This window comes from Schistocerca cancellata, chromosome 11 (genome assembly GCF_023864275.1).
Source record: "Schistocerca cancellata isolate TAMUIC-IGC-003103 chromosome 11, iqSchCanc2.1, whole genome shotgun sequence".
NCBI classification, from domain to species: domain Eukaryota; kingdom Metazoa; phylum Arthropoda; class Insecta; order Orthoptera; family Acrididae; genus Schistocerca; species Schistocerca cancellata.
In genome coordinates this window covers 162,491,365-162,509,017 of record NC_064636.1, presented here as the reverse complement: position 1 = coordinate 162,509,017, position 17,653 = coordinate 162,491,365, and the positions used below count along the sequence as shown (strand labels likewise).

Here is a 17,653-nt window from a genome sequence, read left to right as displayed (position 1 = left end):
AGGCAGCCGGAGATGGTCGCTGGAGAGCGTTAGGGCGTAGCCGCGGGACTCTAACGTAGGGTACTATAAATATTGCAGAACTTCTAGTAGGCAGTCGGAACGGTGGAGTCAGTGACCGTCTCTGTGTTAGACTTCCTGTGAATGCAACCACCGCGCAGTTAGGGTGAGCTGTATTCATTCAGAATAAACTGCAATTTGTTAAAGTTATCAAGACTTTAATTCTACCCGCTTCCTAGCCTTGTACCTTCACACCAGGGATTTCTACATCTTAGCCAGATCAAAAAGTCTCCCTCTCACTAAGGTCAACCGGCTAAATCCCATCCACGAACCGTGTCGCTCAATCCCTCGCAATACCCACGCTTGGTATGTGACAACCTCATGTGGATTGATCTGGTGAAACAAGCCATTTATGGTTACGAATTTTGCCATATGCCATTATAGGAAATGTATTACGCCTTTAAAAACTATCCTTTCCTCCATTCTCCACCTAATTTACAATAGACTTCAGATGTGAAATCCTGAACATCACAGTTATGTGCATTGTCAGAAGACACTGCTACATGTCGAGACCACAGATCCAGCATGACAAAAATATAGGACATCAAGGGTAGGTCAGGAGAACGAAAGCATAGATAAGTTGAATTATATACTACTTCTGTATCACAAATGACTTAACTTCATTACCAAACAATGATACCTGAAAGGCACTAAAGACACAGAAGGTGTCAAATGTAGTTTCCCAGCAATGGTTTGTGAAAGGTAATGTGTAATTATGCCCCATTCTATATGAAGTTAAGAGACAAACAATTTTCAAACAACAGTAGCATCATGACTGTCATATGGACGAATAAGAATTACATACGGTTCTGCAAAGAAGGGTAAATGCATTGATTGTTGTAATTACATTGCGATGAACTAACTGCTCTTGTCACTGTGACAGTTACTCAAAAAACAGGCATGCCATTCAAAATGTTTCAAATGGCTCTGAGCACTATGGGAGCATCTGAGGTCATCAGTCCCCTAGAACTGCTGTGGACATCAGTCCTCTAGAATGTAGACCTACTTAAACCTAACTAACCTAACGGCATCACACACAGCCATGCCCGAGGCAAGATTCGAGCCTGCGACCATAGCAGTCGCGCGGTTCCATACTGAAGCGCCTAGAACCACTCGGTCACATCGGCCAGCTGTTCTACATTACTCGTCGCCATTGTGCAAAAGCGGACCTCAGATATTATCTACATCCTCCAATGAATAAAATGTGGCATTCATCAGTACAAAATCACATTTATCAAGCTGTTCCTGGCTGATGCACCTGGCACCACACCAATTTCAGCCTTTCTCACTCCTTCAAGAAGAAATATGAATAATGAATTCTTTTCCCAATGTGGCCGCCACCAATGTTATCAGTTACAATCATTAATTAAATACTCACTAAGCCACAATTTTGTGCATCTGTCCCTCTAGTGATGTGTTTCACCTGCCAGTTAGGCTCTGCTATTTTGATTACGTGAATGCGAACGCATCTGATGCCCACCATTCCGTTTATGGGAAGATTTAGAATGCTTCATGCAATCTGTTCAAATTCTCTGTGCTTCCCCAACTCTCACTAACCAAGAGAGCAGTGGATATGCATACATTACTGATACAGGTTTCTTTTGCGACCCTTTCATATCCACTGATACATACCACATTATGCATTCACATGTAGTACACTATAAGTAACTATACAATTGGATACACCACAGCGCCTTACACACCTACAAAGTTAACGTACTACTTGTCAGCACTGCATCCCTGAGAAAAACTTTAAATGCTTCGACTCTTTCAACTCATTTACTTAACTCACGTACCTACAGGCGTTTCTGCTCATTTCACATTCCTTTAGCATATTTAACTTTGACATACTCTTATAGCAGCAGAATAAAATTCTATGGCTTCATGACACAAATCTTGTATGGAAGCAGTACACTCTTTTCGATTCCTACCACTTGTAAGTTCATTACACCTTGATAGCCTGATGAGATGACGAAAAACGTCTGATTCATCTAGAAACGAGCTCCTGCCATTCCTTTAGCTTCCCTTTATGATTAAGTTGCAGTAACTGTAGTGCATGATGTCACCTCTTTTCCTGTTTTCCAGTTCATATTGTCATGTTCTGCGATCTGTTTTTATCACCTAATTTAACCAGTTAGGTCCCTCAACAGTCACAAGACTACAGTCCTAGCCATCATGAGTTTGGACAGTTAATCATGATTCCCTTCCTAGTTCACCTCCCACTCTCATTGCACCACCCATTACATTTTAGTGCAATACAATTATAAATGTAACCAATACTCTCAAGTTTAATTTCGTTACAGATAACTGAAGCTGGTTTGGCCATTTTCCTAACAGCTAAGCCCTCTATTCTTTCTCATAGCTCACCAAGGAAGTTATCACTACCGGGTATGTCTACTGGCTCCCATTTTGACATCCTTGTCCTAAATCTAACATTTCCATATTCATGCCAGTTTACATAATGGACACTTCGAAAATGTGATTTCATTCTCATTAATTTTCAGAAAAGTGGTGATAGAATCTCACACTTATTTTCTCAACAAAGTATAGAATTAGCACACTACAGTGAATCATTCACATTGGCCAACTGTTGACCTAATTCTGCAACATGCCAGGCTATAACGTCTTCTGTTCTTTCTAAAAGCATGCCAAAAACAACTGGCTGTGAATTCAGTCCCCTCAAAATTCAGCCCTGCTCAACACACTTCATCAGTATTTTTTCAAAAGAATAATGATCTTTTAAACTTTTGCAAAGTTTCAAGACAACTAGCACCTGTGAACACTCTATAAATACTGCCGATCAATCATCTTGATTGCGAAGCCGTCGAACCTTGGTACCCTGTTGCTATTGTCTCTACACGAGTGCTATCTCTTGCAGCATGCAAGGTCTTTTCACAGATTTAATTCTCCTTCACTGCATTACAAACACTGTTCATCCTGTGAACAAACAGTCACAGTACCACTCCGCATTGCTATGCAAGTTTGGTTTAATAGAAGTGCAGCTGTGCTGAAAACAAATTTGGTACCCCTGGTCAGACTGATGATGATCGCTGTGATAAAGCTCGCCAATGAGCTTCATTCTTTGTTACGCAGTATCATGAAATCCTAGTATCCGGGCATGTGCAGCTCAATCATACTGAAGACAACTTTTGGTTACCAACTGACAAATCCATAATATAGCCGCTATGCTAATACTGAAAAACGAAGAACTTAAAAACGCGATCCAGCGTGACTTAATAACTGCACACAGGGAACTGTGCAAACTGTCTGCTACTTTGAAACGGACCAAAGCCTTACAGATCTTGTTGTATAACACCCATGCAACACTTGCATGTTAACACTGTGCACACTACCATTCAGTCAAGACTGCAACAGAGCCTCAGCCCTAACTTAGTGCCAGCTGAAACCTTCCAGCAAACCATAACTAATAATTCATTTCATGCATCAGTACACATGCAAATGATCTACTCCATCTAGGAATCAACCTTGCTGTATTATTGCACTGCTGCTATTGTACAACTGTCGTGATCTACAGATGTTTTAAATGTGCAGATATCCCTGCCCATAACTTGCACCAGTCGCAAATTTGAGTGTTATCACCTTCTCTTTCTCTGTCGTCTGTGTGGCTGCCTATGAACGCACTGTGTTGCAAACGGGCATCCTGATTGTTTACAAGGGTTGTCCATCACACTGCCATGTAGTTCGAGTTTCAACTGTGCATTCACACTAATTATTACAAGCCTCGTACCTTATTACTCTACATTAGTGCATTGTGAAATTGCATTGCTTTTAGGGAAAACTACAGAATTCCCTTGCTCTCACATTGTTGTTGCAATGCACAAAAATTTTTATTTATGCCCACTGGGAACAGATTACTGTATTTGGTAGCACAGTCAACTAAAGTAGCAGTTCTCTGCTGTGACCATGCATTTACACTCCAGACTTCTCGAGTTTCTCTACGGTAGACTTTTATTCAATGTTCTTATTATGATGTATCACACCCACCATTAGGTTATTTGCTCAGTTAACTTACACACAGAATAGCATTTAAATTTTTCTTCTAATTTTCCTCAAACACCTTTTGTGCTGGCACCCAATCGACAGCCTGCCTACACTATCAAAAAAATCAAAGACTCACCTTCTGCAAACCTTTGATGAATACTAGCTTGGGAAAATTGCAAGTTACCATTGACCACGGCATTGCACACATCACTGAGTGGTTGCCCTGGTGTCATGTATCTTCCAGCCAGTGTAGTTGTCCTCAGAATGGTTAATGGATCATATGTAATCCAGGATACTGTGAACTATTCAGATCACCAAACCAGTGGTGCACAAGCAGCAGCTGTTGGGTAATTTTATACGTAAGTGGATTTTGGATCCTGGTGCAATTCAGTCACGACTCTTGTTTATGACTAAGCATTAGATGGGATGCTAATATGTATTAGATTGTTTCCATTCTTTAATTTTGTTATTTTGCGTATTTTGCAACATGGGCAAGCATTAAATTCCACTTAGTTAAGGACCAAACCAATGATATAGGATTTAATAACCAATATCAATTAAGTTAGTTAGTTATTGAGTTAGTTACGTGTTCCATTGATCAATAGCATGGAAAAACCATTATGATGTGGAAAGTGTCAAATGCACAAGAAATGTGCACAGGAAACAAGTTGCTTTTTTGTTTACATTATAGTGTTTACATTACCTAAATATTTCTATTATCTACCCCATTCCCTTAAATGGCACAAAATGCATATATTATATCTCCAGATTTATTTACTCATATTCAAGAATTCATCTATGGTATAGAAGGAGTTGTCAAGGAGTTATGATTTCAATTTGTTTTTGAAACTATTACTGCTGTCTGTCAGACATTTTATTTCATCTGGTAATTTATCGAAAACTTTTATAGCAGCATATTTTACCCCTTTCTGTGCCAAAAATATGTTAAGTAAAGGATATTGTAGGTCTTTCTTTTTTCTGGTATTGTAATCATGAATGTCACTGTTGATTTTAAAGTGGTCCATGTTGTTGAGAAAAAATTTCATTTCTGAGTAAATGTACTGTGAAGCAGTTGTAATAATTCCTAAACTTTTAAACAGATGCCTACAAGATGTGCGACTATGAACCCCACACATTATTTTAACTACTTTCTTTTGACCAATGAATACCTTTTGCCTAAGTGTTGAGTTGCCCCAGAATATTATTCTGTGTGACATCAGAGAGTGGAAGTATGCAAAGTATGTTAGCTTACTAATTTCTACATCCTCAAAATTGGCAACTATTCTGATTGCAAAAGTTGCTGAACCTAGTCGCTTTATGAGATCCAAAACACGAATTTTCCTATTAAGATTATCATCTATATGTACACCCAAAAACTTAGTATGCTCTACCCTGGCCACAAACTTCTTTTGATGTGTTATGTTTATTGAAGGAATTATACTTTTTGCAGCAGAAAATTGGATTATATTTTTATAGTGCAGAGGAAACCCATCCACAGAATACCAATTAATAATGTTTCAAAAGACCTTATTTGTATCATTTTCTATTGGACTTTCCTTTACTGGATTAATAATTATGCTTGTATCACCAGCAAACAGTGTCAGTTCAACATCTTGTTTCACATAAGAAGGGAGGTCATTCACATATCAAGAACAGGAGGAGACCCATGATCAAACCTTGTGGAACACCTAATGCAATTTCATTCCAGTTAGATGAAGTGGCAAACTCCTTTCAATCACTAGAAGCATACAGGGAGACTTTTTGCTTCCTGTTCTGTAGATATGACTTAAACCACTCATATGCTTTTCCATTTGTACCATAGAATTGTAATTTCTCTAACATAATGTCATGGTTCACACAATCAAATGCTTTGGATAAGTCACAGAATATTCCTACTGGTGACATTTTACTATTTAAACACTCTATTATGTAGACAGTGAAATTGCATATTGCTGTCTCAGTGGAACAGCATTTCTGAAATCCAAACTGTGATTTACTAAGTATCCCATTACTGTTGACATAGCTAACCACTCTTGAAACCATTACTTTCTCAAACATTTTTGAAAATGCTGTAAGCTAGGATACTGGCCGGTAATTATTGGCATCTGTGGTTTCCCCCTTTTGTAGAGAGGCCTGACAATGGATATATTTTAACCTGTCTGGAAAAATTCCCTGAGTCAATGATGCATTACATATGTGACTCAAAATATCAGCTGTAACTGCTCCAAATTGTTTTGATGTCGTCTACTCTTAAAGAACATTTATTTTTCGATGATTTAATAATTTTCCTTATTTCACAAGAGTTTGTTAGATGAAACCTAATATGACTAAAATTTTTCAAAACTGACTCTTCCATGTGCTGCCTGGCTTTTTCTTTTGAACTATTCTCACCAATGTTTCTCCTACGCTTAAGAAGTGATTGTTAAATACATTGGCTACCTGTGTAATGTTGGTTAAGATGGTCTCATTCTCTTTATCAGTAATACTATCTACCCCACTGGTTAGTTTCACTGTCTCCCTTCTAACAACATTCCACATTGATTTGATTTTATTGCTGGAGTTGTTAATTTGTTCTCTAACATATGTATTTCTTGATTTCCTTACAACTATTCTCAGTGTGTTACAATAATTTTTATAGTGTAAAACTACTTCTTGCTGTCTCATACAGTTTTCTTTTTCTTTCTGAAGACACTTTAATACCTACTATAATCCAAGGTTTCTTTAAAAATATTGTGGTGTTACATTTAGTAATTTTCTTTGGAAAACAATGTTCAAAAAGGGATATAAATTTATTAGGAAATATGCTGCATTGCTGCATTTATCATTAGCATTTGGATCATTATATAGATCTTCCCAGTTTACATTTCCTAAACTTTCTCTGAAGTGATCTATAGATACCGGGTTGAACACCCTCACACTTTTACTTAATGGTTTCTGAAGTGTACACCCTGCTATGTTTTGTAAGTTAATCAGTTGTGCATCATGGTCAGATAATCCATTAACCACAGGGAAAGCATGTGTTTGTTCTATATCCTCTTGCTGTATAAATACATTATCTATTAGAGTGCTACTGTCTTGAGCTATACGTATAGGGATACTGATTACTGATTCTACTAAGTTATATGTTGTTAACAACACTTCTAGTTCACTTTTCCTATCAGAATTGCTTAGAAAAGTTAACACTGAAATCACCCCAGATTAATAACTTCTTCTTTTTGTCTGACAGACAGCATAATAGGGAGTCAAAGTTTTTTATGAATAGCTCCCAATCTCCTAGTGGAAACCTGTACACTATTGCTAATATCAACATTATCTAGCTGAAGTTAACATGCACAAACCTCAAAGTGCTGATCAACACAAAATTTGCTCACTTCAACAGTTCTCTATTTATACCCTTGTTTTATGAAAATGGCAACTCCTTCTTTATCCATACTAGATCTACAAGTGTAATATGCTAAATGATACCCATTTATACTGACATTTTCCATCCCCACAGTTACATGGTGCTCAGACAAAGTATATCAATCTCATTCTTATTTTCGAGATCATCTAAATACATTATCAGCTCACCTACTTTTTTTTATTCCTCTGATATTTTGGTGAAGTTGATATCGTCCTTAGCTTTATCCTTGTTTGCTGTGCATGAAGTTTCTTTTCTTCTATTTTTCTTGGTTGTTGTCTGTCTGGAAATTGACTTTAACCTAAAAAAACCTGTCTGACTTGGTCGCAATAACCACAGGGATAACCCCTTGTGTGACTATGGCCCCCCCTTACAGTATCTGCTAATAGAGAAGCTAATTTATCTTCCCCCTTCCTAATAAGGTGCAGGCCATGTGTAGTGTAGCCCCACCTACCAATAGCATCAACTGGACCAACACTCATGTGAGACTTTGCCGGTGTCTGGAGCATCCTGTTCAGTTCTGTGTTAACACGTGATACCCAGGGCTGATCATAGCGCTGAAATACCTCCAAAAACCCAACATTCGTGTGCCCAGTTTCTGTTCCTATTTCATCCAGATCACTCCTAATACTATACCCTGGATTCATAGCCAGGCTGCTTACTGTTCCCCCAACTGTAATTCCTTCTCAAAGTCCTTGCATAGCAGGCATAAGTTTTCTGTCACCTGGCTAAGGCTAGCACTTGGTTTCACAAAACTTGTGACCTGGTACTCTGTCCCTAATTTCTCCTGTAGCTGTTGGCCCACACCCCTCCCATGGCTGCTACCTTTAAGCAGAATTTTTCTTTTTATATACTGGTTTGATCCCGACCTGTCTTTTTTCTTTAAGCTTCAACCTACAATCAACTAAATCTGGATGAGGCCCTTCCTCCACTACTTCAGATAGCAAGCCAAACTGATTTCCTAACTGAATTTTATAAGTTTTATCAACTGTTTCCCTTCTTCGCCCAGAGTCCTTTTCCTCCCTTAGCTTAAATAATTCCAAATTCGCGATTTCTAATTCAGCCTTAAGGGCACAAATCTTTGCCGCCAGTTCCGCGATTTTTCTATCCTTTCTATGTAACCTACACTGCCATGGAAGAGCCTCATTATCTATCCTTGTTTCCTCTCCGCTACACTCTCCCCAATGAAACCACAACCTACAGTCTATACAGAACACTCCCTCTCTCAAATTTCTACGGCAACCACCACACTTGTCACACATGGTTTGATAGTAAAACGTGACACAAAAGCAGAAAATAACTTCAACAGCACAATAGGTTTTAACCTGTCCTAGTATGTAACTAAACACTAATGTAAACAAACTTATAAACTTGGCTCAGAAACTTTTAATCAACCACACAAATTCTGGATGAGAGACACGAATTAATTTAACTTTGAAGTGCTAAGTCTAGTCAAAAACAAATATCTACACTCATACGAAATTTACGCCAAAATATGTAAACAACAACGCAACTGCCGGCCTTTACAAAATATTTCCTTTTCGATGTAATTACGTTTAGAAAAGCAAAACCTTCAATACATAGATTAGATAAGAAGTAAATGCACTAGTCTAATATGTAATATTAACTAAATTAGCTCTTATTTCAATATTAATCGCTTAACTTAGTGAGAGCTTCATACACGCACATCTGCCTGGCTACAGGGTTGCCAACCTAAGTACATGAAATAAGATTTAATAAAACAATGAAAGGGTTACAGTTGTCTTAATGAGATTTGTTTATTATGGATATATAATCAGTTTGTAATGTATCCTTCAATATTTTGTAATTGTAACTTTTATACTACAAACTGCAGAGATTATAGGAAAAGTAATAAATCTTATTAATATTATTGAGCTAGACATCCTTTTGCATGGAAATAACCAGCCAACCTTCGATGATGCACCCATCTGATGCAGTGTTACAGCCTTTCATGATCTGTGAGGCTAGACCTTCACAACTGGTAACAACATTTGCTGGCCCCAATGCTGTCATTCTGAACCACAATACTCCATCACTGTCCACTGGCATCACCATTGCACCAGCTTAGCCACTGCCCAGCTGATGTATCTTGGCAGCCCTCATGCTGTCCCTGCTGGCTCAGTACATGGTCAGCACACCTGTTGCCCCGGCACCACCACACCACTGTATCAGTTCATCATTTCAGTTGGCTGTGTATATTTCTACAATAGCCAAAATTATTTCTACAATAGCCAAAATTGGCCAATTCGAACTCTAAATTATTGTACTATTATTTGTCACTTCTTAAATACTTTTAGTTTTCTATTCATGTCCACTTTTTTTACTGCATTTTGGAAATTATTTGTTTCCCCTATTAGAAAGTTGCATCCTTTAGCAAGAGCCACCAGTCCAAAGGAGCATTTTCAAACATCAAACTACTAGTTTTGTAATTTTGAAATAATTAGCCTGCTGCTATGGAGGGGGAGTGAAGTGTGTGTGGTAGATTGATAGACCGAGTGGGGAACACTTTATAAAACAAGTTTCACGTCAGAGCTGTGGCTAGTCAGGGGCTAGTTCTGTATCAGTTACCACTGTATATGCCTTGTTCACATTCATACAATTCTGACTGAGGATACTGATGAGGAGACACTTCCGAGAAGCATCCTTAGTGAGGGAAACCTAGAAAACCATCCAGCAACCAATGACACCGCTGTTAATGGTCACATGGGGTCATAGGCCATAGCCGGGATAAATTTGGCTCACTATTGGCAACCAGCTTTCAGTCTGATCAGAGGTGTGCTTCTATTCCATTCTCCAGCACTATGCCCCTCAGTCTGTTAGTGGCCTTAGAAGTACAGTTCTGATGTAAATACCAGTTAGTTGTTTTAAAGTACTCCTCATTGTTGTTTATTTTAAACAATATGCTTGATTACCCTTACTCCTGGATCCACAACCTACAACTGACTTGTCCTTGACAATTCTTATACAACAGTTTATTCTGTAGTGATTAGCTTAGGTTATTATTTTAATAGGTGCAGTTACACTCTTTAATTTATGGGTATGTACAGTGTTTATGTAGACTCAGTTCTTTGGATGGTTTTCCACACAACCACTGAATATGTTTATTTTCTACTTACATCTCATGTACCAGAGAAACACCATATGACCCATCCTTAGCTGACGCCTATAGATATTCAGTCCATACTGTGTACATTTTTTTAACATGTTACTACAAATTTTACTGTTTCTTAGATATTCATATTATGTATAGTCGCCACACTTTGTAGTACATTTTCAGATTCATTGGAATATAAGGCTATTGTCCAGAAACCCGATTTTTCTTTCCTTTTATTGGAAAATAATATTTAATACAAATGTATGCGGATGTTGTCTATTATGAATAACCCATACAGCAGTTGTGGATGTACTATCATGGGAAAGATGAAATACAATGTAATCATATCACTACAAAGTGTCACAGCTGAAGTGTAGCAACACAGAACAGTGCCAATCACTTAATTATAACTATCTCCAATTGTTACACATATGATGAAACATACTAAACCACTTTCAACAATAACAAATAGGTAGGAAATCAAAATTAAAAACAATCGTTCTGAAATTGAAACTGAAGCATAAGTACAATTTTCCAAAAACCTCATGTATATTTACCACAAATTAAGAAAAATACCCACAATGGAAACATCTTTGAATATAACACAAGAAATATTTAGTGCTCACGTTCTGAGCTCACCCAAGTGTTGTTCTTGTGTATATAAAAAAAAAAACTGGAATCAAATCTTAACACCTAATGTTTGTTTACCTATTTCTTTTTTTTTTTTTTTTTGTAGAACTTACACAGTATTAGATGCTGAACAAGTAATTAAGAGCTTTGTTGGATAACACCTATATTATCTCTGAATTATGTACAGAGCGTTGTGAAACAAAAATATTTCACAAAAAATATAGCTATTGTGCACTAGTGTAAATGGCAACCAAGCATGATGAATTTCTTAGATTACACATTTCTGCATCTGACCCATTTACATGAAGATGCACTGATGGGCAAAAATGTCACGAACACTGTTCATAAGGAGAATGAATGCCACGTTGTATGCACATGATGCAGTAAGCAGATTACAAGTATATAAGCAGACCAGAGATTTACACTTTTTGTTCTATCATTAAGATGAGCTGCAAACATGTAAATTTAATGATGTAAATGACTTTAGCAAAGGGCAAGTTAAAGTGGCATTGGAGTTGGGAACTAGAACCTCAAAAGTGGTGAAGTTGGTACAATGGATCTATGCTATTGTTGTGAACATCTGAGGAAAGTGGCTGAAAGGTAATAAGTCCATAACATTATAATAAGATGTAATACATCAATACTTCTTCACAAAGTATGGAGGTCAGAAGCTTGCCTGCTCTGTAAAGCTGGAGATGTGGCAATATGTGGCATATCTAATGACAGAAAACAACGCTGGGGCAGCCATACACGTTTTGGAACCCACAGTTCAATGTACATTGTTGAATGTGTGACTCTAGAACATATGGTCACTGTATGTTTCCATACCGATCCACCAAAATGTTCACTTGCAACTGCAGTGTGCAAGTGATCATTGAGGCTGGAGTGAAGGTCAATTCAAATGTTAACTGTCAGGATGGGTGACATTTCCTGTTACACCAGGTCAGTTGCACATCCAGATATGCTATCATCTAAATGAATGGCACCAAATAGAGGGGCCCATTATGCTATGGGGGCAGTCACTTTGGCTCCTGTGGGACACATGTTAGCAACAGAAGGCATCATAACAGTTGCAGACTACGTGACATTTATTGCAACTGCATGCATTCCTTCATTCCTGGTGTGGTCTCCCATAGTGGAGGCATCTTTCAGCAGGATAATTGTCCATGTCACATGTGCATGGTCTGAGTAGCATGGTAACTAACACTGATGTCTTGACAATACCATTTAGCTAATCTGAACGTGTGGAATACAACTGGTGCAACATACACCCAGAAGCATGTAGATGATGTGTCAAGTCCATATCATGTAGAATTGTCAAAGTACTGTATTCCAAAGGTGGCCAAACATGCTATTAAGCAGGTTATTATATTTGTTGTTATGTTTACTAATGCAGGAGTAGTACCAACAGAACATAAATGTACACACTATTAATGACACACCAAGTCTCTTGAGAGAACATATCTGAGTAAAATAATTGTTATAATCATGTTTCTCCAGTATTGAGTTTACTAGCCTCAATGAAGCAAGTGCCATGAATATATTTTTACTGTCACTGTTTCTAAAATACAGTTACAAGTACTACATGATGACTTTGTTTGGAATATTAAGCAGCAAGTCATCACATTTCCTTGGCCTTATACTGAATATTGCAAGATACTTATGATTACTTACAAATGTAAGGATTTATCACAATTCACAATCTTCTTGTCACAAGATCAATAGGAAAAAGCAGCAGTGCTAATGACAAAAACACATTTGATTCATGTTTCTTGAGTATTTGGTAATACCATTTCTCGACATCTGAAGCTACAGATATGAATTTTTTGTCACATTATCTGTTAGCACTCTATACAAGTTTTTTCACAATTCTACCAGATTTTAAAGTTATTTTGCTGAAAGTACAATTTATTGTCCCCTGGTACATACACTATTTTATAGGCCTTGAGGGCACCAACCACAAAAACCTATTTGCGTAAACTAATACATACTTACATTTTCTTTCTGATGTGAAGTAATGCATGTGTCTTGAGAGTATCCACGTAAGTGAAACTTTTGTCACAGATACCACATTTGTGAGGTCCACTTCCAGTGTGTTCAAATGCATGTGTCTTGAGATCACCTGACGCAGCAAAAGATTTCCCACAAATCTCACATTTGTGAGGTTTCTTGTGAATTAATAAATGTTTGTTAAGATTGCTTAATAAAGTAAAATATTTTCCACAAATCTCACATTTGTGAGGTTTATTTCTAGTGTGAATTAATGTATGTTTCTTGAAATTACCTAAGAGAGTAAAAGATTTCCCACAAATCTGACATAGGTGAGGTTTCTCTCCAGTGTGAATTAATAAGTGTTCGTTACAATTGCCTAATCTAGTAAAAGATTTCCCACAAATCTCGCATTTGTGAGGTTTCTTTCGAGTGTGAATTAATGAGTGTTGCTTGAGATTACCTAACTTAGTAAAAGATTTCCCACAAATCTCACATTTGTGAGGTTTATTTCCAGTGTGAGTTAATGTGTGTTTCTTGAAGTCACCTAATATAGTAAAAGATTTCCCACAAATCTCGCACATGTAAGATTTCTTCCTAGTGTGAATTAATGTGTGAGCCTTTAGATAATGTGACTGGGCAAACCATTTCTCACAAATATCACATTTGTGAAGTCTTTTCCCAGTATGAATGGAAACATGTCTGTTGAGACCACTAGACCTAGCAAACAATTTGCCACAAATACCACATCTGTGACTTCTGATTCCAGTAAGTAGATCAGCCTGGGCACTGACATCAACTGCTATAGACAAAGTTCCATAATTACTTGTTTTCTCTCTATCATTTGTCATGTGTGTGTTACATATGTCATTAGAGGGTTTCTTTGAATTTTTCCAAGTTTCCTTACATGTAGACTGGTCATTGTGTTCTGTGACAGAAATTTCTGCCTCGCTATCCAACGAGGTAGTGGTTTGATGCTCATCACTATGTCCATATTTTTCATGACTGTCAGCAGTTAAAACTCGACAATTCTCACTCATTCTCATATGCTTTTTCAAGCCAACATTACTGTGAAATACCTCACCACACCACTTACAAACATACGAAGGTGGTTGTGTTCCATCAATGTGCATAAACACATGCATTATGAGTCTGTATTTCGAAGAAAAGCTCTGTTGGCAGAAATTACAGCTATATACATGTAATTCCTTTTCCCTCGTACTACAGTCATATTGGGTGGCAACTGAGCATCCCTTATCAATAGTCAGATCTTCTGTATTGGTACTGAACCCATGTGTTGACTTCTCCAACTCATCCTGGACCAGTCTATGGTGACAAGTTTCTTCACATGATATGCTGCAACACCCACCAGTAGTCTGAGTAAATCTGAAGAGTGAGGAGGATAATGTTAAATATTGAGATATACAACAAAGAAACAATATTTGAGTGACCATAAATCCAGTACTATAAGCCACAAGTCATAAAAGTGCATACGAATTGACATATTCAGTAACTGTTACTGATTTAAAATTATAATATTCCACCAGAAGCAAAGAACAAATGAGGTAAAAGTGGTTTAAAACGAAAATAACCAGAGGAAATTCAATAATGATTATTCTGAGTCACTGCCGATTTGATGTGAAATTTTTAGATTAGAACTAAAATACTTCACTTTCACCTGTTACTATCTTTTTAAAATACAGTGCTACAAGTCAATAGTCTACAACAATTTATGAAATGTATCAAAAAATGAATCAATTACATGTTTTAATTCAAAATTTTTAAGTTCAAGGTATTTCACATTTATTTAAGAGAAATAATTTCTAAATGTTCCTCTTCGATTATGTTAGCTCTGTAAGTGCATTCTCCTTGTTTCGCCAACACTTTCACTTCTACGAGTGGTAAATTTATTTCACCTGGTAAACAATTTTTTTCGTTTGATTCCAAATAAATCAATTACTAGTGCAAGCATCAATATTTTCATTCGTTATCTACAATGGATGTTGATCAGCTGGACAATGACTGTTCATGAACAAGAATCAATGTGACATCAATCAAGGGAATAAATTTGCATACTGATGAATGAATGTGAAAGACACACTTGCAGACGGTTTTAATATAAAACTGTTTTTGGCACTGCAACTTATATGAAGCCTTTCACAAATGGAAATATTGTCTGAACAGATGGGAATGGTTGCAAATTTTCCAATACACTTGGAGTGAGCCTTCTTGAAAATTTTTACATCTTCCCAACATCTGGTCTCCTGGCATTGCAGAACACCGTTGACTGAAGGACACACACATAAATGGTCACATCATCACCCATTAAATACTGAAGGGTAACACTACATACGGAGTGGCGGAGATAACAGCTGATGCATGAGCTACACCTGTAGTATCTGGGTTTCATTATCATACCTGCAGTTAAACCCTTTCCCACAGATAAGAACTGTAGTGCTTTTCAGGTCCCCAGTATGTACATAGGTGGATATGAAAGATTACAAACTTCTGAAGGTGTGCAGGCTCCAGAGTTTTCTCTTGTTCTGACTGTACCTTTTCACTTTTTTCCATTGTGTTGAGTATATACTTTTGTTTGGCATGGTATCTGGTAAATTTCGAGTGTTTTTGAACAATTAATTGGATCACACGACTTTTTTAAATGTAACTGGTATCATGGTGTGTCAGATTCTAGAAGTTGACAACTGAATCACTAAATATTGTAACTTTTATAACTCAATAATTTACAACTTGTATTTTCATACACATGTAAGTGAAGTAACTGAACACCAATAATGATAAAACACATCAGAAAAATATGCAAATAAGATTTCAAACAAATACCTTTCTGTTTGTCAAAGTACTAGAAATAAAACTTACAATTAAAATTTTACAATATGCCAGTCAACCATAAACCAACCAGAATAAGAAAGAGAATTTCTGGAAAGCTTTAGCAATAAACAGATTTTGAGGTTTTTATTTATCAATTGTTTTAGAGACCACCATGTAAGCATTGTGTAGATACTGGGTGCTTCTGTCATACCCCTAATCTTCACTGCACAGCATTTCATGTGGCAGGTACATTGATAAACTATTCATCTACATCTACATGATTACTCTGCAATTCACAATAAAGTGCCTCGCAGATGGTTCAATGAAGCACTTTCAAACTCACTGTCTACCATTCCACTGTCGAACAGCGCGCAGGAAAAACGAGCACTTAAATTTTTCTGTGCGAGCCCTGATTTCTCTTACTTTATCGTGATGATCATTTCTCCTTATGTAAGTGGGTGCCAACAGAATGTTTTCCCAATCGGAGGAGAAAACTGGTGATTGAAATTTCATGAGAAGATCCTGTCACAACGAAAAACGCCTTTGTTTTCATGATTGCCACTCCAATTCACATATCATGTCTCTGACACTATGTCCCCTATTTCGCGGTAATACGGAACGAGCTGCCATTTTTTTACTTTTTCAGTGTCATCTGTCAGTCCCACCTGACGCAGATCCCACACCACACAGCAATACTCCAGGAAAGGGTGGACAAGCGTGGTGTAAGCAGTCTCTTTAGTAGACCTGTTGCACCTTCTAAGTGTTTTGGCAATGAATTGCAGTCTTTGGTTTGTTCTGTTGTTGTTATCTTCAGCCCTGAAACTGGTTTGATGCAGCTCTCCATGATACTCTATCCTGTGCAAGCTTCATCTCCCAGTACCTACTGCAACCTACATCCTACTGAATCTGCTAGTGTAGTCTTCTCTTGGTCTCCCTCTACGATTTTTACCCTCCACGCAGCCCTCCAATGCTAAATTTGTGATCCCTTGATGCCTCAGAACATGTCCTACCAACCGGTCCTTCTCCTTGTCAAGTTGTGCCACAACTCTTCTTCTCCCCAATTCTAGTCAATACCTCCTCATTTGTTATGTGATCTACCACCTAATCTTCAGCATTCTTCAGTAGCACCACATTTCGTAAGCTTCTATTCTCTTTTTGTCCAAACTATTTATCCTCCATATTTCACTTCCATACATGGCTACATTCCATACAAATACTTTCAGAAACGACTTCTTGACACCTAAATCTATATTCGATGTACATACATTTCTCTTCTTCAGAAACGCTTTCCTTGCCATTGCCAGTCTACATTTTATATCGTATCTACTTCGTCCATTGTCAGTTATTTCCCCCCCCCCAAATAGCAAAACTCGCCTACTGCTTTAAATGGCTCATTAGCTAATCTAATTCCCTCAGCATCACCTAACTACATTCCATTATCCTAGTTTTGCTTTTGTTGATGTTCATCTTATATCCTCCTTTCAAGACACTTCAGCTACTCTTCCCAGTCCTTTGCTGTCTCCGACAGAATTACAATGTCATCGGCGAACCTCAAAGTTTTTAATTCTTCTCCATGGATTTTAATACTTACTCCGAATTTTTCTTTTGTTTCCTTTACTGCTCGCTCAATA

At 37.4% G+C, this 17,653-nt stretch overlaps 1 protein-coding gene across 8 annotated transcripts in view; it reads right to left on the bottom strand.

Annotated features, from left to right (window-relative positions):
* Nucleotides 1-8,882: 8,882 nt before the first annotated feature.
* The window catches only part of LOC126108717 (zinc finger protein 431-like), a 101,495-nt gene continuing 92,724 nt past the window's right edge, over nucleotides 8,883-17,653 (bottom strand). For 7 of the 8 annotated variants that reach the window (XM_049914038.1, XM_049914042.1, XM_049914040.1 and 4 more), the window contains one exon: nucleotides 8,883-14,579. In XM_049914038.1, coding sequence (XP_049769995.1) covers nucleotides 13,196-14,579 — 1,384 coding nt within the window. In that variant the 3' untranslated portion in view covers nucleotides 8,883-13,195. The remainder of the gene's footprint in view (nucleotides 14,580-17,653) is intronic. The other variant, XM_049914044.1, reaches the window with a different exon arrangement.